The 16,522-nt window shown below is 48.1% G+C and overlaps 1 protein-coding gene across 6 annotated transcripts in view; it reads right to left on the reverse strand.

Moving 5' to 3' along the window:
* Positions 1–664: 664 nt before the first annotated feature.
* The window catches only part of LOC135917567 (cytochrome P450 3A41-like), a 49,787-nt gene continuing 33,929 nt past the window's right edge, over positions 665–16,522 (reverse strand). For all 6 annotated transcript variants that reach the window (XM_070533061.1, XM_070533059.1, XM_065451135.1 and 3 more), the window contains 2 exons: positions 14,665–14,827; positions 665–1,120 (listed from right to left, as the gene is read on the reverse strand). In XM_070533061.1, the coding sequence (XP_070389162.1) occupies positions 944–1,120; positions 14,665–14,827 (340 nt within the window). In that variant the 3' untranslated portion in view covers positions 665–943. The remainder of the gene's footprint in view (positions 1,121–14,664; positions 14,828–16,522) is intronic.

Genomic DNA, 16,522 nt, shown 5'->3' on the forward strand with positions numbered 1-16,522 from the left:
TTTTTTCTCTATACATAGCAGAGGCCCCCAGACGGGGACAGAGGCGCCCGAACGAGAGATCCTTCCTGCGTCTCAAAGTTCAAGCAATGCACTTCCTCCCTAGACAGTAAAATGATGCAAGCGAAACGTGACTACACGCATACGTCTGCGTTATGTTAACGTGCTATGCCCGACTGCCCGTACATCGAAACTGTGGATAGCGCTGCTTTGAAGATCGCTCCGTAATAGCCGCCAAGCATTTGTGAAGCCCAATAAAGTCTACGAACGTCGCCTTTGTTGTGGGGGTTCTTGGGAAGGATTTAGAATGCTGAAAATAGTCATAAGGCTCGATGTGGCCCCAAGTGCACCGGAAGTGCCCCGTGATCAATTCCAGAAACGGAGAAGTGGGAGCGATGACGTCAGTGATGAAGAATTGCGAATTAAATAGTTGAATTGTTTGAGAGCATCTGACCATCTCAAAACTGAAGAATCTGAGATGTGCCTTTAGAGCTACGAAATTTAAGCAACTTTTAGTGCTTCGCTGGACTTTTTCGGAACATACAGCTTAGTGAATAGCAAAAGCCTGCAGTTACGGTTGACATCATCAACTGGAAGGAAGCGCTTGATTTTCCGTGTAGATCGTCTAGTGTGATAGAAAGGTAGAAGACTCCATCTACGGTAAATAGGCACATTTTATCACACTCGTTGCCTCTGAACGTGGAGGAGGTCCCATCAAAAGAAACATTTCATAACCCACAACTTTCAGTACCAGCAAGGCACTCTGGGTAGTACTTTTGACAAGCGCTCGGTGGCCGGAGCTGCAACCACCACATGGACGATATGCACATTCCGGCCGTGCGCCTGCCAAAGCATCGATGTTTGCCAAGTAGCTCTGATTTTTGTCATAATGCCCAATAAATTCCGTTTTTCACGCTATATATACAAGAGCTCATTCCTCTTTCGGTTATTCGCATGTGAGCTTGGAGGATGCCATGGAAATCGTCCTTGTTTTGTCTGCCTGAACAGGTGTCAGAAATGCGGCCGTGGCTCCGTCTGTGGAGGGACAGCGTGCAACTGCTCGAAGGATCACTGGGCCGTCGGGGAAAGGAAAAAGGCGTCGAGGCTTGTACTTCAACGGGATCTGTGAGAAGAAATACAACGCCAGCGCGAAGCAAAAGATTAACAACTGCTTGCATTTCGGCGCTCTTCTAGCGACAAGAGACCACTTATGCCATGAAATTAAAGTCGAAAACAATTTGTGATCAAAGCAAGTCAGAAGACCGATAGAAACATCGTCAAACTTTATGGCTTCATAGTCCCAACTGCATAATGCTGATGTATTTTATTGTGTGCGTTTACCAAAAATTACAGTGGCTTACGATAAATGCAGTGGGTTACAACGGCCTACACTGCGTGGCTGGCAAAACAGTGTCTACTGTATTACACCTGAAAGAACGTTTTTGTTCAGTAGTGGCATAACTCAATTTACACATCAGGTGTAGCACAGAGAGAGCTGATACAGTCTTAAGGCGTCTCCTTCGCTTACGCGATCATGTTTTTGCGAACAACGGACGCATAAGATACCTTAAGGTAGTAACACTTGGAAGGCACGCTACAACTCACTACGATGGTAATTGAACCATTTTGAAGAGTACTTAAAAGCAACTTCTTATGGTAACTGTATTTCTGCAACATTTCCAATAGAGAACTAGAAAGGAACTTTGTATTACGCATCACGGATATGATACTAAACGTGAGGCCTCCATCAACTCTCATCACCGCTACCAAGGCGACATTTCCATGCAGCCCTTACTCTGCGTTTATACCGAGCCTCTTGTGCGATGTAACCACATGGATGTGGATGGGCTGTGCGTGTGAGGGTATCAAATAATTGTGTGCCGCTCAAGGTCGCGATCCATCTGCGTGCGGGGCGTCTTAAGGGTGTAAAGATTGGAGCATGCTAGCGCATATAGGCGGGAACTGCGGCAGCTACCTTTCGTTGGCAGCAGCATATAAGCCCATTCTCCCTGCAGGCGAATGTGCTGGTCTGAGCGCACAAGTGCGCATAAATCTTCGACGACAAAATCAGCAGCCGTAATGTCTTCGCGACAGGCAGATACAGGTGATTTAGCATATTAACCCCACAATTCTCCTTGTTCGTTGTGCGTAGCAAAAAGCAAGAGGGCAGGAATTGATGCAAACATTGGCACAGAGTCGGTCCCGGCTATGTGAACTTGGCGACTTGGCAACTGGCAACAATGTGTAACTGGGTATGTGCCGAACATGAGTAAACCTCTTTCGCTCGAACTTGTGTCACTGGGTATGTGCAACAGGGTATGTGCCGCTGTTCAATGAATTTCTCTGACGCCAACTCGGGTCGCTGGGTTTGTGCCAGGGGGCATGCGCCGTTCCACAATTAAATCAAGAAGGCATTTCAAGCTTCGGCGTTGCTGGCAGGAACCGAACGCGTGTCTTATATCCAGACAATCTTCTCTGAATACATATTCGCACACATGCCACACGCAGACTTCTTAGCAGTACCGCTAGATGGCACAGTATGCCCGAAGAAGAAGCCACAAAGAGAGAGAGGCCAGGCTACACACGCCTCATGCATGACGTGCTTCGGCGGCGGTACTACAGTGTGTCGTACATTGCTTCAATGCTGATCGCATTAACGTCGACTTCAATCCTGCGATGTTTTCTGCCGCAAGTTTTCATTTACCTGTCTCAGCTAGTGCTTGTTGGTTTGGATTTTGTTGTTTCTTTGACCTTTCAGTCTACTTTGTTTATTAGCTTGCGCGCTTGTTTGCAATATATCACCCGTTGTTGTGCAAATACATAACACAACTTGCGGAATGGTATGCAATTTGTTTGCAAGTTACTGAAAACTCCATGCCTCCTTTTTCACGAGTGTTTTGAAGTGTTTGGACATCATGTTCAGTGGACGTGATCTTGTTCAAAGAGTTCAAAGTGCGTCGCATTTTACGACCAGCTAGTGAGCCAGCAGTCAAATTATACTCAATAAGGTTGTAGTAGTTTAAATAGGTGCATCAGATTAGGCAGATTTCAAGTCTCTCTAACATGTTTCCTTCCACCTTACACGTTCCAACCAGGGGCGTAGCCAGGGGGGGGGGGGGCTTATGGGGCTTCAGCCCCCCCCGAAATTTTTTCGTGCTGTCCATGCACCGCCGACCAAAGCGACCCCCGGCGCCGTAAATCACTCTGGATTTTGTCTAGAATGTCTTTTTGACGCTCGAAAAGACATTTAACCATAAAGATTGCGAACTCGGGCTGGATTTCGTGGCGACGCCCATACACCGGCAGTCACATAACGCCAAGCAGTCCCATCCGAGCACAAAGTTTCAAGGGCGCTTTGATTGTGAGCGGACTCGCCGCGGCATCTCACTGAGGCCACGGAATCTATGGAGCGCATGGATATCAATTGCGAAACTTTATGGGTATAAATATAATAAGCTCTTGATGTGAAACGTGCATTCACATTTCCAAAGTTGTGCTTTAAATTTTCAATTGCGGAACTTTGTGGCTTTAATGTTGTCTTAAACATTTGACGCCAAAGGTCCACTGACTTTTCTAAAGTCTTACATCGGAACATACAACGAGACAAGCCAAATCAACGCACTAGCAGACGCGTCGACAAAGCACGCAGCGAGGTCCAATGAGACGATGCGTTGGGGTGGTTCATTTGTGCCGTCATGTCACATAAAGAAATATCAAAATTTTTTTTTAGCCTACGCCAGAACATCCATGTGAAGACACTAAAGCCAGCCAAAGTAACTACGTTCTTACTTATTTTTTCTACTTTGACTTTTATTTGCCGAGGACACATTGAGCCCCTTCAATTTTTTTTTTTGTTCTCGCTACCCTACCCGCGGGCTGCCAGAGCGAGCCAGAGCGCATATGTTTTTCACGTATGGCCCCGACCACCGCGCGGTGCACTTCGGTGGGCGTTCGGTTTGCTCTGGCCGAGTGGATTTTCACCTGACAGAGTTTTGGAAGCTTTCTGGCTAGTAGACGAGAAAAAAAAAAACAATGGTCGCTCGCTGCCATCACTGTGGGGACTCGAAGTATTGCACCGCGTTCCTTGAGCGGAACCTTTCCGGAAAGTCTTGTTTCGCCGGAGTAGGATACTGAGCAGTATGCGTATGGTTCTCAGTGGGCCAATCGTCTCATGTTTACTTCGGTATTAATTCCGTAGCCCCACTAGGTGCCCGATGTAGGCATTCGATTCTGGCCAACATAGTTTCCTATGCGTTCTTTTTTTCATTTCGGTGCCTCCACCCCACAGAAAAAAAAAATACATTGTTGCGGCGCAGCGAATTGTCGCATGGTGAAAGTTCGAGTTTGATACTTCTTTTACGGAAAGTAATGGGCGACGGGACGCTTCAGTTTCCGGATACGTTTATTATATTATTGCGAAAGCAATTATATGGACACTCCAGGCGCATTCCTGCTGTCGCCGTCGCCCTCACGTTTCGTATAAAGTCCAAGGGTGATAAAATCGTGACAACGCGCTGCATGCAGTATGTGCGAGTGAAAGCGTAGGAGGAGAGGTGGAATGGGTGAGCCGACGATGGTGGCTCAGTCTTCTGTGCACAAAGGAGAAAAGCGGGGAGCAAGCGCGCCACCTTCCGTGATTGTGCAACATGTTTATTTGCCTTATTTGACGAATTACATACAGTTACTTTTTCTTACATAAATAGACTCATTGGATACTTATACGTATACTTATATATCTTGTTGCGAGGTTTTGTGTATACAGGCAGTGAACTTTGTTTCCAGTGACACTTTTTTGTCCTTTATCAAGCCGTATTTTCGCATTTGTATATCCCATTGTATCTGTATTTTTAATGTACGAGGGTGAGTCAAATGAAAGAGCGCCTACCCTAACCACGCAATAATGGTTCGGTTCATTATCTGCGAGGCATGGGCGTAGGAGAACGGCATGTCTCATTTACAAAAGTGACACGCAGGTGTGAAGATAACTGTTCTTTAATGCTCTCATACACTGGGTTGAATGTGGTTGGGTCATATAATGGACACTTCAAAAGTTGAACAGCTCGGTGTCGCGAAGTTTTTGACAGCTAAAGGTGTTTCCAAAACAAAAATTAATCGCCGTATGGCTGCCGTTTACGTTGAACACGGCATTTCATTGACCACTGTGAAGCGTTGGAGCAAACGGTTTAAAGGACGTTGTAAAGACATTTTAAGACCGGGCCAAAACCATCGTGCAATCACCCCCCACACAATTTTAAAGGTTCATGAGCTGATGAAACAAGAACGGGGGATAAGCATCGATGAACTGGCAGACCGTCTGAACATCAGTCACGGTTCGGTTCACGCCATAATTCATGAGCTTCTCGGTTATCGGCTCTTTGGTGTGCAATGGATCCCTATGATTTTGATCCATCGCGAGAAGACGGAGAAGTTTCGCGCTGCCTTGACTCATCTGATCGGGTATCACAATGAGGATGACGACTTCTTGTTTGCATTTGTGATCGGGGACGAACCTTGGTGCCACTACTACGAGCCTGAAACACGGCGGCAAAGCTTACAGTGGAAACATTCGTATTTACCACGCCCAAAGAACGCAAAGGCCATCATTTCCGCTGGAAAGGTGTTGTTGACTTTTTTTTCGGTCGTCAGGGTCCATTACTGATAGAATTTGCTAAATCTTGAGAGGCTATCAATTGTTTCCGATATTGTGAAACGCCAGAACGGCAGTGTGTCGCAATCAAGGACGAACAACGTGGAAAATTGACGAATGGGGTCATCTTCCACGACAATGCCTGTCCCCACGTCACTTATGTGGTTAATACAAAACTGGCAAAGTTCAAGTGGGAAACGCTGCAGCATCCGCCATACAGCTCCGACCTGTCACCTTGCGACTTCTACATTTTGGGGCAACCGAAAAAAGAGCTCAAGGGAACCAGATACAGACGTTTTGAAGCAGCAACCCAAGGAGTTTTATAAGACGGGAATCACGCGACTCGTTAGTCAAGGGGCAAATGTCTAAATTCTCATGAAGACTACTTTTAAATAAAGTACCCCGTTGTTGGCTCACATTCATTTGACTTGCCCTCGTATATCTTGCAGAATTCCTGCTTTTTATACGTGCCCTCTGTTGCGACTATGATTTCGGTGCAATTACTCATGATACACGACCGGTGACAGGTGGTCCTGCGTAATACATTAATACAAATTACAGCGTCATTGAGATTTTTCACTGGCCATTGCATATATACAAGAATGTAAGCACGGTTCTTAAATGACAAAGTTTCGTTGACATATTTGTCCTCAACTTGTTCAGTTCATTGCCTTTTAATTTTTCATATCAGTGGCATGCACTGCTTTCCTTGTTTTGAACTGATATAGTTCTAAAGTTCGTGTGATATTTTCTTTACTTAAATAGACAAAAATATGGAACATTGATATCAGTTATTTTGGGCAAAATTTTTGGCACATACGAGTATATTCTTTTGTGAAAAAATACATATTTTATTGTTTTGACTGTGCGTAGCGTTCAAGAATTCGTTTGCAGCATCTTTGGCAATGACAATGCAGTTATTATTCATGGATTTGACCTATTGACAAATTGTTTAAGAGGAAGCTTTAGCTCGGGCCCGAACCGATGCGGCCTATTCAAATACTTGTAAAACGGAGAAACGCTTTTCTTAGATAATCCTGCTAATCGCTTTTGTTGAAATTCGTTGCATTTGAGAGAGAAAGTTAAATCCTTTCAATTTCAAATTCAAATCCTTTCAAATTTTTCAAAATATTGAAAAATTTTCAATATTTTGAAAAATTCGTAAGTTTGAAAAAATAGAAGCACGACGTTTACAAACTAATAGCTATGCATGAAGAACAGACATTGTGGTTCTGTAAATGGCATCTATTATAACAGCCAAAGCGGACAAGTTTGCTGTGTCAATTTGTATCTTACGTGAATTGGTTACGTTGTGTACAAGGGTTCTGCACAAGCCGTATTTCCACAGTACCACATTTTTTTGAGATTCATGTGTGACATATCCATTTTGTCCGCTGTAGATGTACTATTAGATGCAATTCACAGAATTGTGATATCATTTTTCATTGTTGAGTCACGGAGTTTTGAGCTTGATAGTTTCGTTGTCTGAAAATTTTCGATTTGGCCAATTTTTAATAAATAATTGACCACCTAAATGAAAAATTCGAAACCAGTAGTCACTAGAATTAAACTTTTTCTTTTAAATGCAACAAACCTCCTCAAATTTGGTGAAGGGGGTGCAGGGAAAAAGGAATTCCCCTTCTACATGTAGTTAAATAGGAGCACCCGAGCTAAAGCTTCCTCGAACACAATTTCTGGCTACGCCACTCGCCCCATATATATATATATATATATATATATATATATATATATATATATATATATATATATATATATATATATATATATATATATATATATATATATATATATATGGGGCCAGTGGCGTAGCCCCCCCCGAACAAAATTTCTGGCTACGCCACTGGTTCCAACGTTAATCAAAGGGGTCCCTATTCATTCGACTACATTGGTTGTGAGATTCTTGACTCAATGTTTTTGGAAATTTCACTCCCGGTGTCTGTTGGTTATGCAACTACACAAGAAAATCTAACTACAATGTAAGAGAAGTGCACTGCTTTCCCGACATCCTTAGTTTCATGTCTCGTCGTCGTAAGGCACAATGCCAGGGCGCAGTGACTCAAAACACCATGACGTCACAGAATATCGTTCTCTACTGCGATGCGTAGCGATAAATGTACCGTCATGCGAAAGTAAATGTGTCAGCGAAAATGGTTGCCTGAGAATACGCCCACATGTCATAGTAGCACTCGTTCACAATCCAACAGTAAGGACTCCGGTAGACTTGGTCAAATTTATAGTGTCACGTGGTGGTGACGTTAAGAACACAGTAGCAATACTGTGATAGACAAAACTAACTTTTATTGGGCGAACCTGTGCCCACAAAACAGGCTACACTTCCAGCACAACGATAGCGGCGAACACGGTCGGCGATCGTCGAAAATCTGATCAGCGGTTCAAGCGCGTCGGCTTTTATACGCAATCGTCGAATGTTTCAGACTAATCGTTGGGACCCGCGTGCCTTCCATAAAGTTCTACATCATTCGCGTCAGGCGAATAAATCAGATAACACAAGGTTCGGCAACAACAGACTGCGGATAGAAGCATCGATAACTTTCCAGAAACTTCGGATACATGCAAGCGCGTCCCGCGCTGTGCGATAAGATTTGTTAGGCGGTGAAACCTGGTCGCCCGATAAATATCAATACATGTGTCAATACCCCCCTCTTAAAAAGCATCGTCCCGATGCTACAAAGAGAGCGAAACACAAAGGGACACTTAATAAACATAAGTAACAAAACAACGAAAATAAATAAAGTCCAAAGGTCAGTTACGCGAAGTCCCAAAGTTCGTCAACGCTAGTGGTACGGCTTGAGCCGCACAACGTGGACAATTTCAGGTCGTGAGCGGCGCCGCTGTGACAGCGAAATGCCGTCTGGCACGACCTCGTAGTCGAGTGCACCAATACGTCGGATGATCTTGTACGGTCCAAAATAGCGACGCAAAAGCTTCTCGCTCAGTCCTCGTCGGCGTATTGGGGTCCAAACCCAAACACGGTCACCGGGCTGGTACTCGACAAAGCGTCGTCGGAGGTTGTAGTGTCGGCTGTCGGTCTTCTGCTGGTTCTTGATCCGCAGGCGGGCGAGCTTCGTCGGGCTTCTTCGGCGCGCTGGAGATAGCTAGTGACGTCGAGATTTTCCTCGTCAGTGACGTGGGGCAGCATGGCGTCGAGCGTCGTCGTCGGATTCCTGCCGTAAACCAGCTTAAACGGCGTGATCTGTGTTGTTTCTTGCACCGCCGTGTTGTAAGCGAATGTTACGTACGGCAGGACGGCATCCCACGTCTTGTGTTCGACGTCCACGTACATCGCTAGCATGTCGGCGAGGGTCTTATTCAGCCGCTCCGTAAGACCATTCGTCTGCGGGTGGTAGGCCGTTGTCCTCCTGTGCCTTGTCTGACTGTAGTTCAGAATGGCTTGGGTGAGCTCCGCTGTAAAGGCCGTTCTTCTGTCGGTGATGAGGTCTTCTAGGGCACCATGTCGCATCAGGATGTTTTCGACAAAGAATTTCGCCACTTCGGCTGCGCTACCTCTCGGCAGTGCTTTAGTTTCAGCGAAGCGGGTGAGGTAGTCCGTCGCCACGACGATCCACTTATTTCCGGTTGTTGACGTCGGAAAGGGTCCCAACAAGTCCATCCCTATCTGCTGGAATGGTCGGTAAGGAGGCTCGATTGGCTGTAGTAATCCGGCTGGCCTTGTCGGCGGTGTCTTGCGTCGCTGACAGTCTCGGCATGTTCTGACATAACGGGCGACGTCGGCGGTCAGGTGCGGCCAATAATAATTTTCTTGTATCCTTGATAGTGTCCGGGAAAATCCTATAGGTGTCCAGCGGTCGGATCGTCATGTAGGGCGTGCAATACTTCTGGACGAAGTCCTGACGGGACAACAAGAAGGTAGTTGGCGCGGACTGGGGAGAAGTTCTTCTTCACGAGTAGATTGTTTTGAAGCGTGAAGGAAGATAATCCGCGCTTAAATGCCCTGGGGACAACGTCGGTGTGCCCTTCCAAATATTCGACGAGGCCTTTTAGCTCCGCGTCTGCCCGTTGCTGTGCAGCGAAGTCTTCCGCGCTTATCATTCCGAGGAAGGCGTCGTCATTCTCGTCGTCTTGCGGCGGCGGGTCAATGGGGGCGCGTGATAGGCAATCGGCATCGGAGTGTTTTCGTCCGGACTTGTAGGTGACAGTGATGTCGTATTCTTGTAGTCTGAGGCTCCACCGCGCGAGTCGTCCTGAAGGATCCTTTATATTCGCTAGCCAACACAACGCGTGATGGTCACTGACGACTTTGAATGGCCTGCCATAAAGATAAGGGCGAAATTTAGCTGTAGCCCAAACGATGGCGAGGCATTCCTTTTCGGTCGTAGAATAGTTGCCTTCTGCTTTTGACAGCGACCGGCTAGCGTAAGCTATCACCTGTTCGATTCCGTTTCTCCTCTGGACTAGAACGGCACCGAGGCCTAGGCTACTGGCGTCAGTATGGATTTCTGTATCGGCGTACTCGTCGAAGTGCGCAAGTACCGGCGGCGACTGCATGCGTCGTTTGAGTTCTTCAAATGCGTCGGCCTGCGGTGTTTCCCACTTGAACTCGACATCACATTTCGTTAGATGTGTTAGCGGCTCCGCGATGCGTGAAAAGTCCTTGACAAAGCGCCTATAGTAGGCACACATGCCAAGGAACCTACGCACTGCCTTCTTGTTGATGGGTTGCGGGAACTGTGCGATTGCAGCTGTCTTTTGCGGGTCTGGACGGACACCGGATTTGCTGATTACGTGGCCTAGGAACAGAAGTTCATCGTAAGCGAAGCGGCATTTTTCCGGCTTCAGAGTAAGCCCTGACGACTTGATGGCTTCTAGTACTGTCGCAAGCCGCTTGAGGTGATCGTCGAAATTCCCAGCGAAGACGACGACGTCATCCAAGTAAACGAGACAGGTCTGCCACTTCAGTCCTGCTAATACTGTGTCCATGACGCGCTGGAACGTTGCAGGCGCCGAACACAGTCCGAATGGCATAACCTTGAACTCGTAGAGGCCGTCTGGCGTGATGAAGGCGGTCTTTTCGCGATCCCTTTCGTCGACCTCTATTTGCCAGTAGCCAGACTTGAGGTCCATCGATGAGAAGTATTTAGCATTGCAGAGCCGATCCAATGCGTCGTCTATCCGTGGGAGGGGGTATACGTCTTTCTTCGTGATTTTGTTCAATCGACGATAATCGACGTAGAAACGTAGGGTTCCGTCCTTTTTCTTCACTAAAACAACTGGAGACGCCCACGGGCTTTTCGACGGCTGGATGATGTCGTCGCACAGCATTTCGTCGACTTGGTGTCTTATAGCTTCGCGCTCTCGCGTCGAAACTCGGTAAGGGCTCTGGCGGAGTGGTCGAGCGCACTCTTCGGTTAATATGAGATGCTTTGCGACTGGGGTTTGTCGAATCCTCGATGACGTCGAAAAGCAGTCTTTGTATCGTCGAAGCAGACTTCTGAGCTGTTGCTTCTTAATCACGGGGAGACTTGGATTTATGTCGAAGTCTGGCTCGGGAACTACGGTCGTCGGGGTAGATGCAACAGAATCCGAGAGGACAAACGCATCGCTGGTTTCCTGAAATTCCTCGATGTATGCGATCGTCGTGCCCTTGTTGATGTGCTTGAACTCCTGGCTGAAGTTGGTCAGCAACACCTTCGTGTTTCCTCCGTGCAGTCGAGCGATCCCTCTTGCGACGCAAATTTCACGGTCGAGCAGTAGACGTTGGTCGCCTTCGATGACGCCTTCTACGTCAACGGGTGTTTCGGGGCCGACCGAAATGACAATGCTGGAGCGAGGCGGGATGCTCACTTGATCTTCGAGCACCCTTAAGGCGTGGTGACTACGAGGGCTCTCCGGCGGTATCGCTTTATCTTCCGACAGCGTTATTGACTTCGACTTCAGGTCGATGATTGCGCCGTGTTGGTTCAGGAAGTCCATGCCCAGAATGACGTCTCGTGAACACTGTTGGAGGATAACGAAGGTGGCAGGGTAAGTCCGGTCATGAACGGTAATTCTTGCCGTGCAGACTCCAGACGGCGTGATGAGGTGTCCTCCAGCGGTTCGAATTTGAGGGCCTTCCCACGTAGTCTTAACTTTCCTCAACTGGGCGGCGATGTGTCTACTCATGACGGAGTAATCAGCCCCTGTGTCAACTAAGGCAGTGACTGCGTGGCCGTCGAGAAGCACGTCGAGGTCGGTGGTTCTTTGTCTGCCATTGCAGTTAGGTCGTGGCGTCGCATCACGGCTGCGTCGTGTTGAACTGAAGTTGGAACGTCGCGTCGTCAAGTCGTCGTTCGTCGGTGTAGTCTTGCCTTCCTGACTTCGTCGGGACGGCGGCGTGTCCTTGTTATGTCGTCGAGATCGTTTCGTCGTCGTCTTCGTCGGCGGCGGAGGATCTTCGTCAGTTCGACGAACAGCAACCGCACCTCCATCGGTTGCTGCTTTTAGTTTTCCGGATATGGGCTCGCTGACCGGCCCCGGGCTGGGCCAGTGTATGGTCGGCGCTGCGGCGACAGGTAGCGGCCTGGTGATGGCGAACGGGACGGCCGTCGAGGGCTCCACTGAGTAGCGGCGAGGTAATCGGCGATGTCACGTGGGCGCTCGCCAAGCTGTGGACGCGGCGCGTTGACGGCGAAACCTCGCAGTCCCATCTCCCGGTACGGACATCGTCGGTAGACGTGACCCGCTTCTCCGCAGTGGTAGCAGAGCGGGCGGTGGTCAGGAGCACGCCAGATGACCGTCTTCCTCGCGTAGGTGCGCTGGGCGACGGGTGGTCGTGCTGGCGGCGGCGGCGGCGGACGACGAAACTGTGGCGTGACAGGGCCCTGGCGCGGTCGCGGAGGGGGTCCTTGACGGCGTGCGACGGCGGCGTAGGTCATCGCTTGCGGCTCACGCTGCGGCGATTCAGGGGCTACTCCAAGTTGTTGTTGCAGTTCCTCACGCACGGCGTCGGCAATCGAAGCCACTTGAGGCTGTGATGATGGGAACAGCTTTTGTAGCTCCTCCCGCACGACAGCTCGGATAGTCTCGCGTAGGTCGTCGGCGGCCAGTGACTGAACTCTGGCGTAGATTGTCGAGGTCGTGCGGCGGTCGAATTGCCGGTTTCGCATCTCGAGTGTCTTCTCGATGCTGGTGGCCTCGTGAAGAAACTCGTCGACGGTCTTCGGTGGGCTTCGTACCATTCCGGCAAAAAGTTCTTCCTTCACACCACGCATCAGCAGGCGGACTTTCTTCTCCTCGGGCATTTCAGGGTCGGCGTGGCGGAAGAGACGGCTCATTTCTTCCGTGTAGATCGCGGTCGTCTCATTAGGTAGCTGCACCCGGGTTTCCAATAGCGCTTGGGCTCGTTCTCGGCGTCCGACGCTTGCGAATGTCTGCAGGAAGCCGCTTCGGAAAAGTTCCCAGGTCGTTAGGGTGGTTTCTCGGTTCTCGAACCACGTCCTGGCCGCGTCTTCCAATGCGAAGAAGACATATCGCAGTTTGTCATCGCTGTTCCAGTTGTTAAACGTAGCGACTCTCTCGTACGTCTCAAGCCAGCCTTCCTGGTCCTCGGAAGTTGAACCACGGAACGTCGGAGGCTCCCTGGGCTGCTGTAGCACGATGGGCGATGCCGGGGCTGCCATTGGGGTGGACTTGGTGGCAATCTTTCTGGTCGTCTCAGGCAAAAGTCCGTGCTCCGGGGGCAGTTGTTGAAGACGGCGGCTTGCTCGATGGTCCGGGACTGCGTTGGTGTTGTCTTTGCGTTCCGGGCTTCGATCACGGCTTGTCGGGGGCGTCCGGTACATGGACCAAAAGCACCTCCACCAGATGTCACGTGGTGGTGACGTTAAGAACAGAGTAGCAATACTGTGATAGACAAAACTAACTTTTATTGGGCGAACCTGTGCCCACAAAACAGGCTACACTTCAAGCACAACAATAGCGGCGAACACGGTCGGCGATCGTCGAAAATCTGATCAGCGGTTCAAGCGCGTCGGCTTTTATACACAATCGTCGAATGTTCCAGACTAATCGTTGGGACCCGCGTGCCTTCCATAAAGTTCTACATCATTCGCGTCAGGCGAATAAATCAGATAACACAAGGTTCGGCAACAACAGACTGCGGATAGAAGCATCGATAACTTTCCAGAAACTTCGGATACATGCAAGCGCGTCCCGCGCTGTGCGATAAGATTTGTTAGGCGGTGAAACCTGGTCGCCCGATAAATATAAATACACGTGCCAATAGAATAATAATTCAGTTTCCAGGCTGTCAGTTGAATTCAACAAGGACCGAATCAATTCTATTCTTCGGAAAGCTTGTGCAGGACATCGATTAAAATCTAAAACAAAGACGCAACAATTATGCTTCGCTGGTGGGTGTTAGAAGCTCAGTTAATCCTGTAGACTATGTGTGATCCAACTATTGGTCCCAAGCAGCTTTTGACGCCAACTTAAGCAGATAATAACGATCAATTTTTGTTCAAACTAGGAACCCTTGTGATCATGGCTTCCTATTTCTTCACTCAAAGCTGGATCAATGTTTTAACCTTTCTTATCCTTCCAGTACCAAGTATCAGGCACATTTCTCTGCCACCACCCAAGATAGTCGCAAAGAGAAAACGAAAACTTAATGTCGAAAATAAACAAGTTGTAAATCTCGCCTATGAAAACATAACATTACAGCTTACCTTCTATTTCTGCACCTTACGGCGCCGGAATTTCGAAAGCTTACCGTTTTCGATACGTTGAACTAGACTTGAAAAGAGCAGTCCAATAAGTAAGACTTGATACAAAGGTACGAAAGACTAACATAGCGCGGACTATTGCTGCTCGCCTCAAGAATGGAATACCAAATCGCCCAGAAAACCATCCCGTTAAACTAGTCATTTATGTAAATTATTTGTGGTGTGAACAAGATATTATTTATCATACAATGACGATACGTTCAACCAAAATGCTGAATAAATCGTTGGATTTACACTTTTCGTCGGTTTCCAACTCACCATGGTTTCCGAACACGCTTCAAGCCTGAAGCGGCGTAACAGGCAAGCCAGGTAAGTCTTGGCTTGAAGCAGGGCCAGCCGCGAGCCTGCACAGTTGCGTGGTCCCGCACCGAACGGCATGTACGTGAAAGGTCTTATAGAGTCCTTGTTTTCGGCTAGAAACCTGCAGAAACGTTAACGAAAAAGATTTCTCCGTTTGAGCAAGTGATTGTATTCGAAAGCTACATGGCGCCATGTACACAACTTCGACGGAAAAATTCGAGGTGGCCATGCCTGTCTGCCTGTGAACTCTTTTTCGCGAAACTGCCTGATACGGCCAGTATATAGCTCTGTGGAGTAGTTGCATAAATTTAGCCAATGCGAAACTAAAGTGGCATGCAGAGGAACTCTGTGAGTGGATAATCTCCTACCTTTCAAAAACTTTTCGTCTGCTGCTATTCACAGAAATGCTGTGCCGTAGAATGGTACATATGTAAAAATATATAAAACCATGCATGCATGCAATGCCTTGAGGTATGCCCCTTATTTTGTGCGCATAAACAAAAGAAAACATTCGTTTATGGGCAAACTGAACTTCGCATCTGAAGTAGCACGCTACAGGCATTCAATCCGGTAAACCTCTTCAGGAATATTTTAAGAGCCTTTCTCTCTGTTTTTGCACTTCTCCTTTGTGTTAGCCACTAAAAACAACAATCTTCAGAAGGTGCCTTTTGCCCCCCATCAATTACAAGTATTGCCTCCTGAAAAAAAGTCTCACTTTCGCGCAAAAGGCGAAGCATCGGCTGGGATAGAAAATTTGATATCCATCCATATGAAGTAAGGTAAGCAGTTTTATCAACTGCGCATACTGCTGTAAATATTCGCTTCTAAATGAACTAAGAAGCGCGGTGTCACGCGTGTAGTGGCATACATGAACAGATCTCACTCGCTTACTGCCGACACTCGCTGTCAGAACGCTGACGTGTTCAACAGTGGCAGCAGCGACCAGCAAAGTCCCCTTCGTGCTGCCTTTTGCTTCAACGCGAACTAGGCCGTCCAGAGCACAGCGCGCACGAAGCAATCAGCTTTCTCAGGTAGGTTATCCTTCGAACTCACCGAATATTACTTTCAGATAGGACGCGTGCAGCCACGGCCGGAGTACAAGCGGATACGCCCTCTACCGTGCTCACCGTTTCGCCTCCTAGTGCGCTCACATCTTTCCGCTATTCCTCCCAGCGCACGCTAGAACACGCCGCCGCACTAATCCAACATCCTTCTCGGCTCGCCCTCGCATGGTTTCCCTCGCGCCTACAGCAATCATAAGGCGCACTACCGCGATCTTACCGCGCTTAGACATTGTACGGAACATTACGGCGATGTCGAATATTCGAATGCAGTACCCATATATTTGCTATGACAAAAAAATTAAAGTTAGTAGAGTTAGTCAAAGTTCATCTGGTTTGAAATAAAGGCGACCAGAGCGCTACAGCCGCTTTGTATCCTTACGTTGTGAAGCTTGTCTTTAATTTCCGTGCCGCACAATTTTATTTGTCCCACCAATGTCAAAGAAAAAGGCAAAGCACTACAGAAGTTCCGAGGTCTCACACACATCACTATCATGCGGCGTGCAGCAGGGTGTATCTCGACGATGACACTGCTGTCATCACAATTGCAAGCTATACGGCATACACTTGATGTTCTGCGCCACAACACTATGATTTTACATCCACACGTAGCAGTACACGTGCGTGCAGGTGGTGTTCTGATGGTACGCTACAACTAACCTTCTCGATTCGGGTATCGGAACGCCGACAGTGCTTGAGTTGTCGCCGTTTGTGGGCAAGAAACATTCTCCGTATACACAGAAGCGTGCAACGAG

This window comes from Dermacentor albipictus, chromosome 2 (assembly GCF_038994185.2).
Source record: "Dermacentor albipictus isolate Rhodes 1998 colony chromosome 2, USDA_Dalb.pri_finalv2, whole genome shotgun sequence".
In the NCBI taxonomy this organism is placed as follows: Eukaryota; Metazoa; Arthropoda; class Arachnida; order Ixodida; family Ixodidae; genus Dermacentor; species Dermacentor albipictus.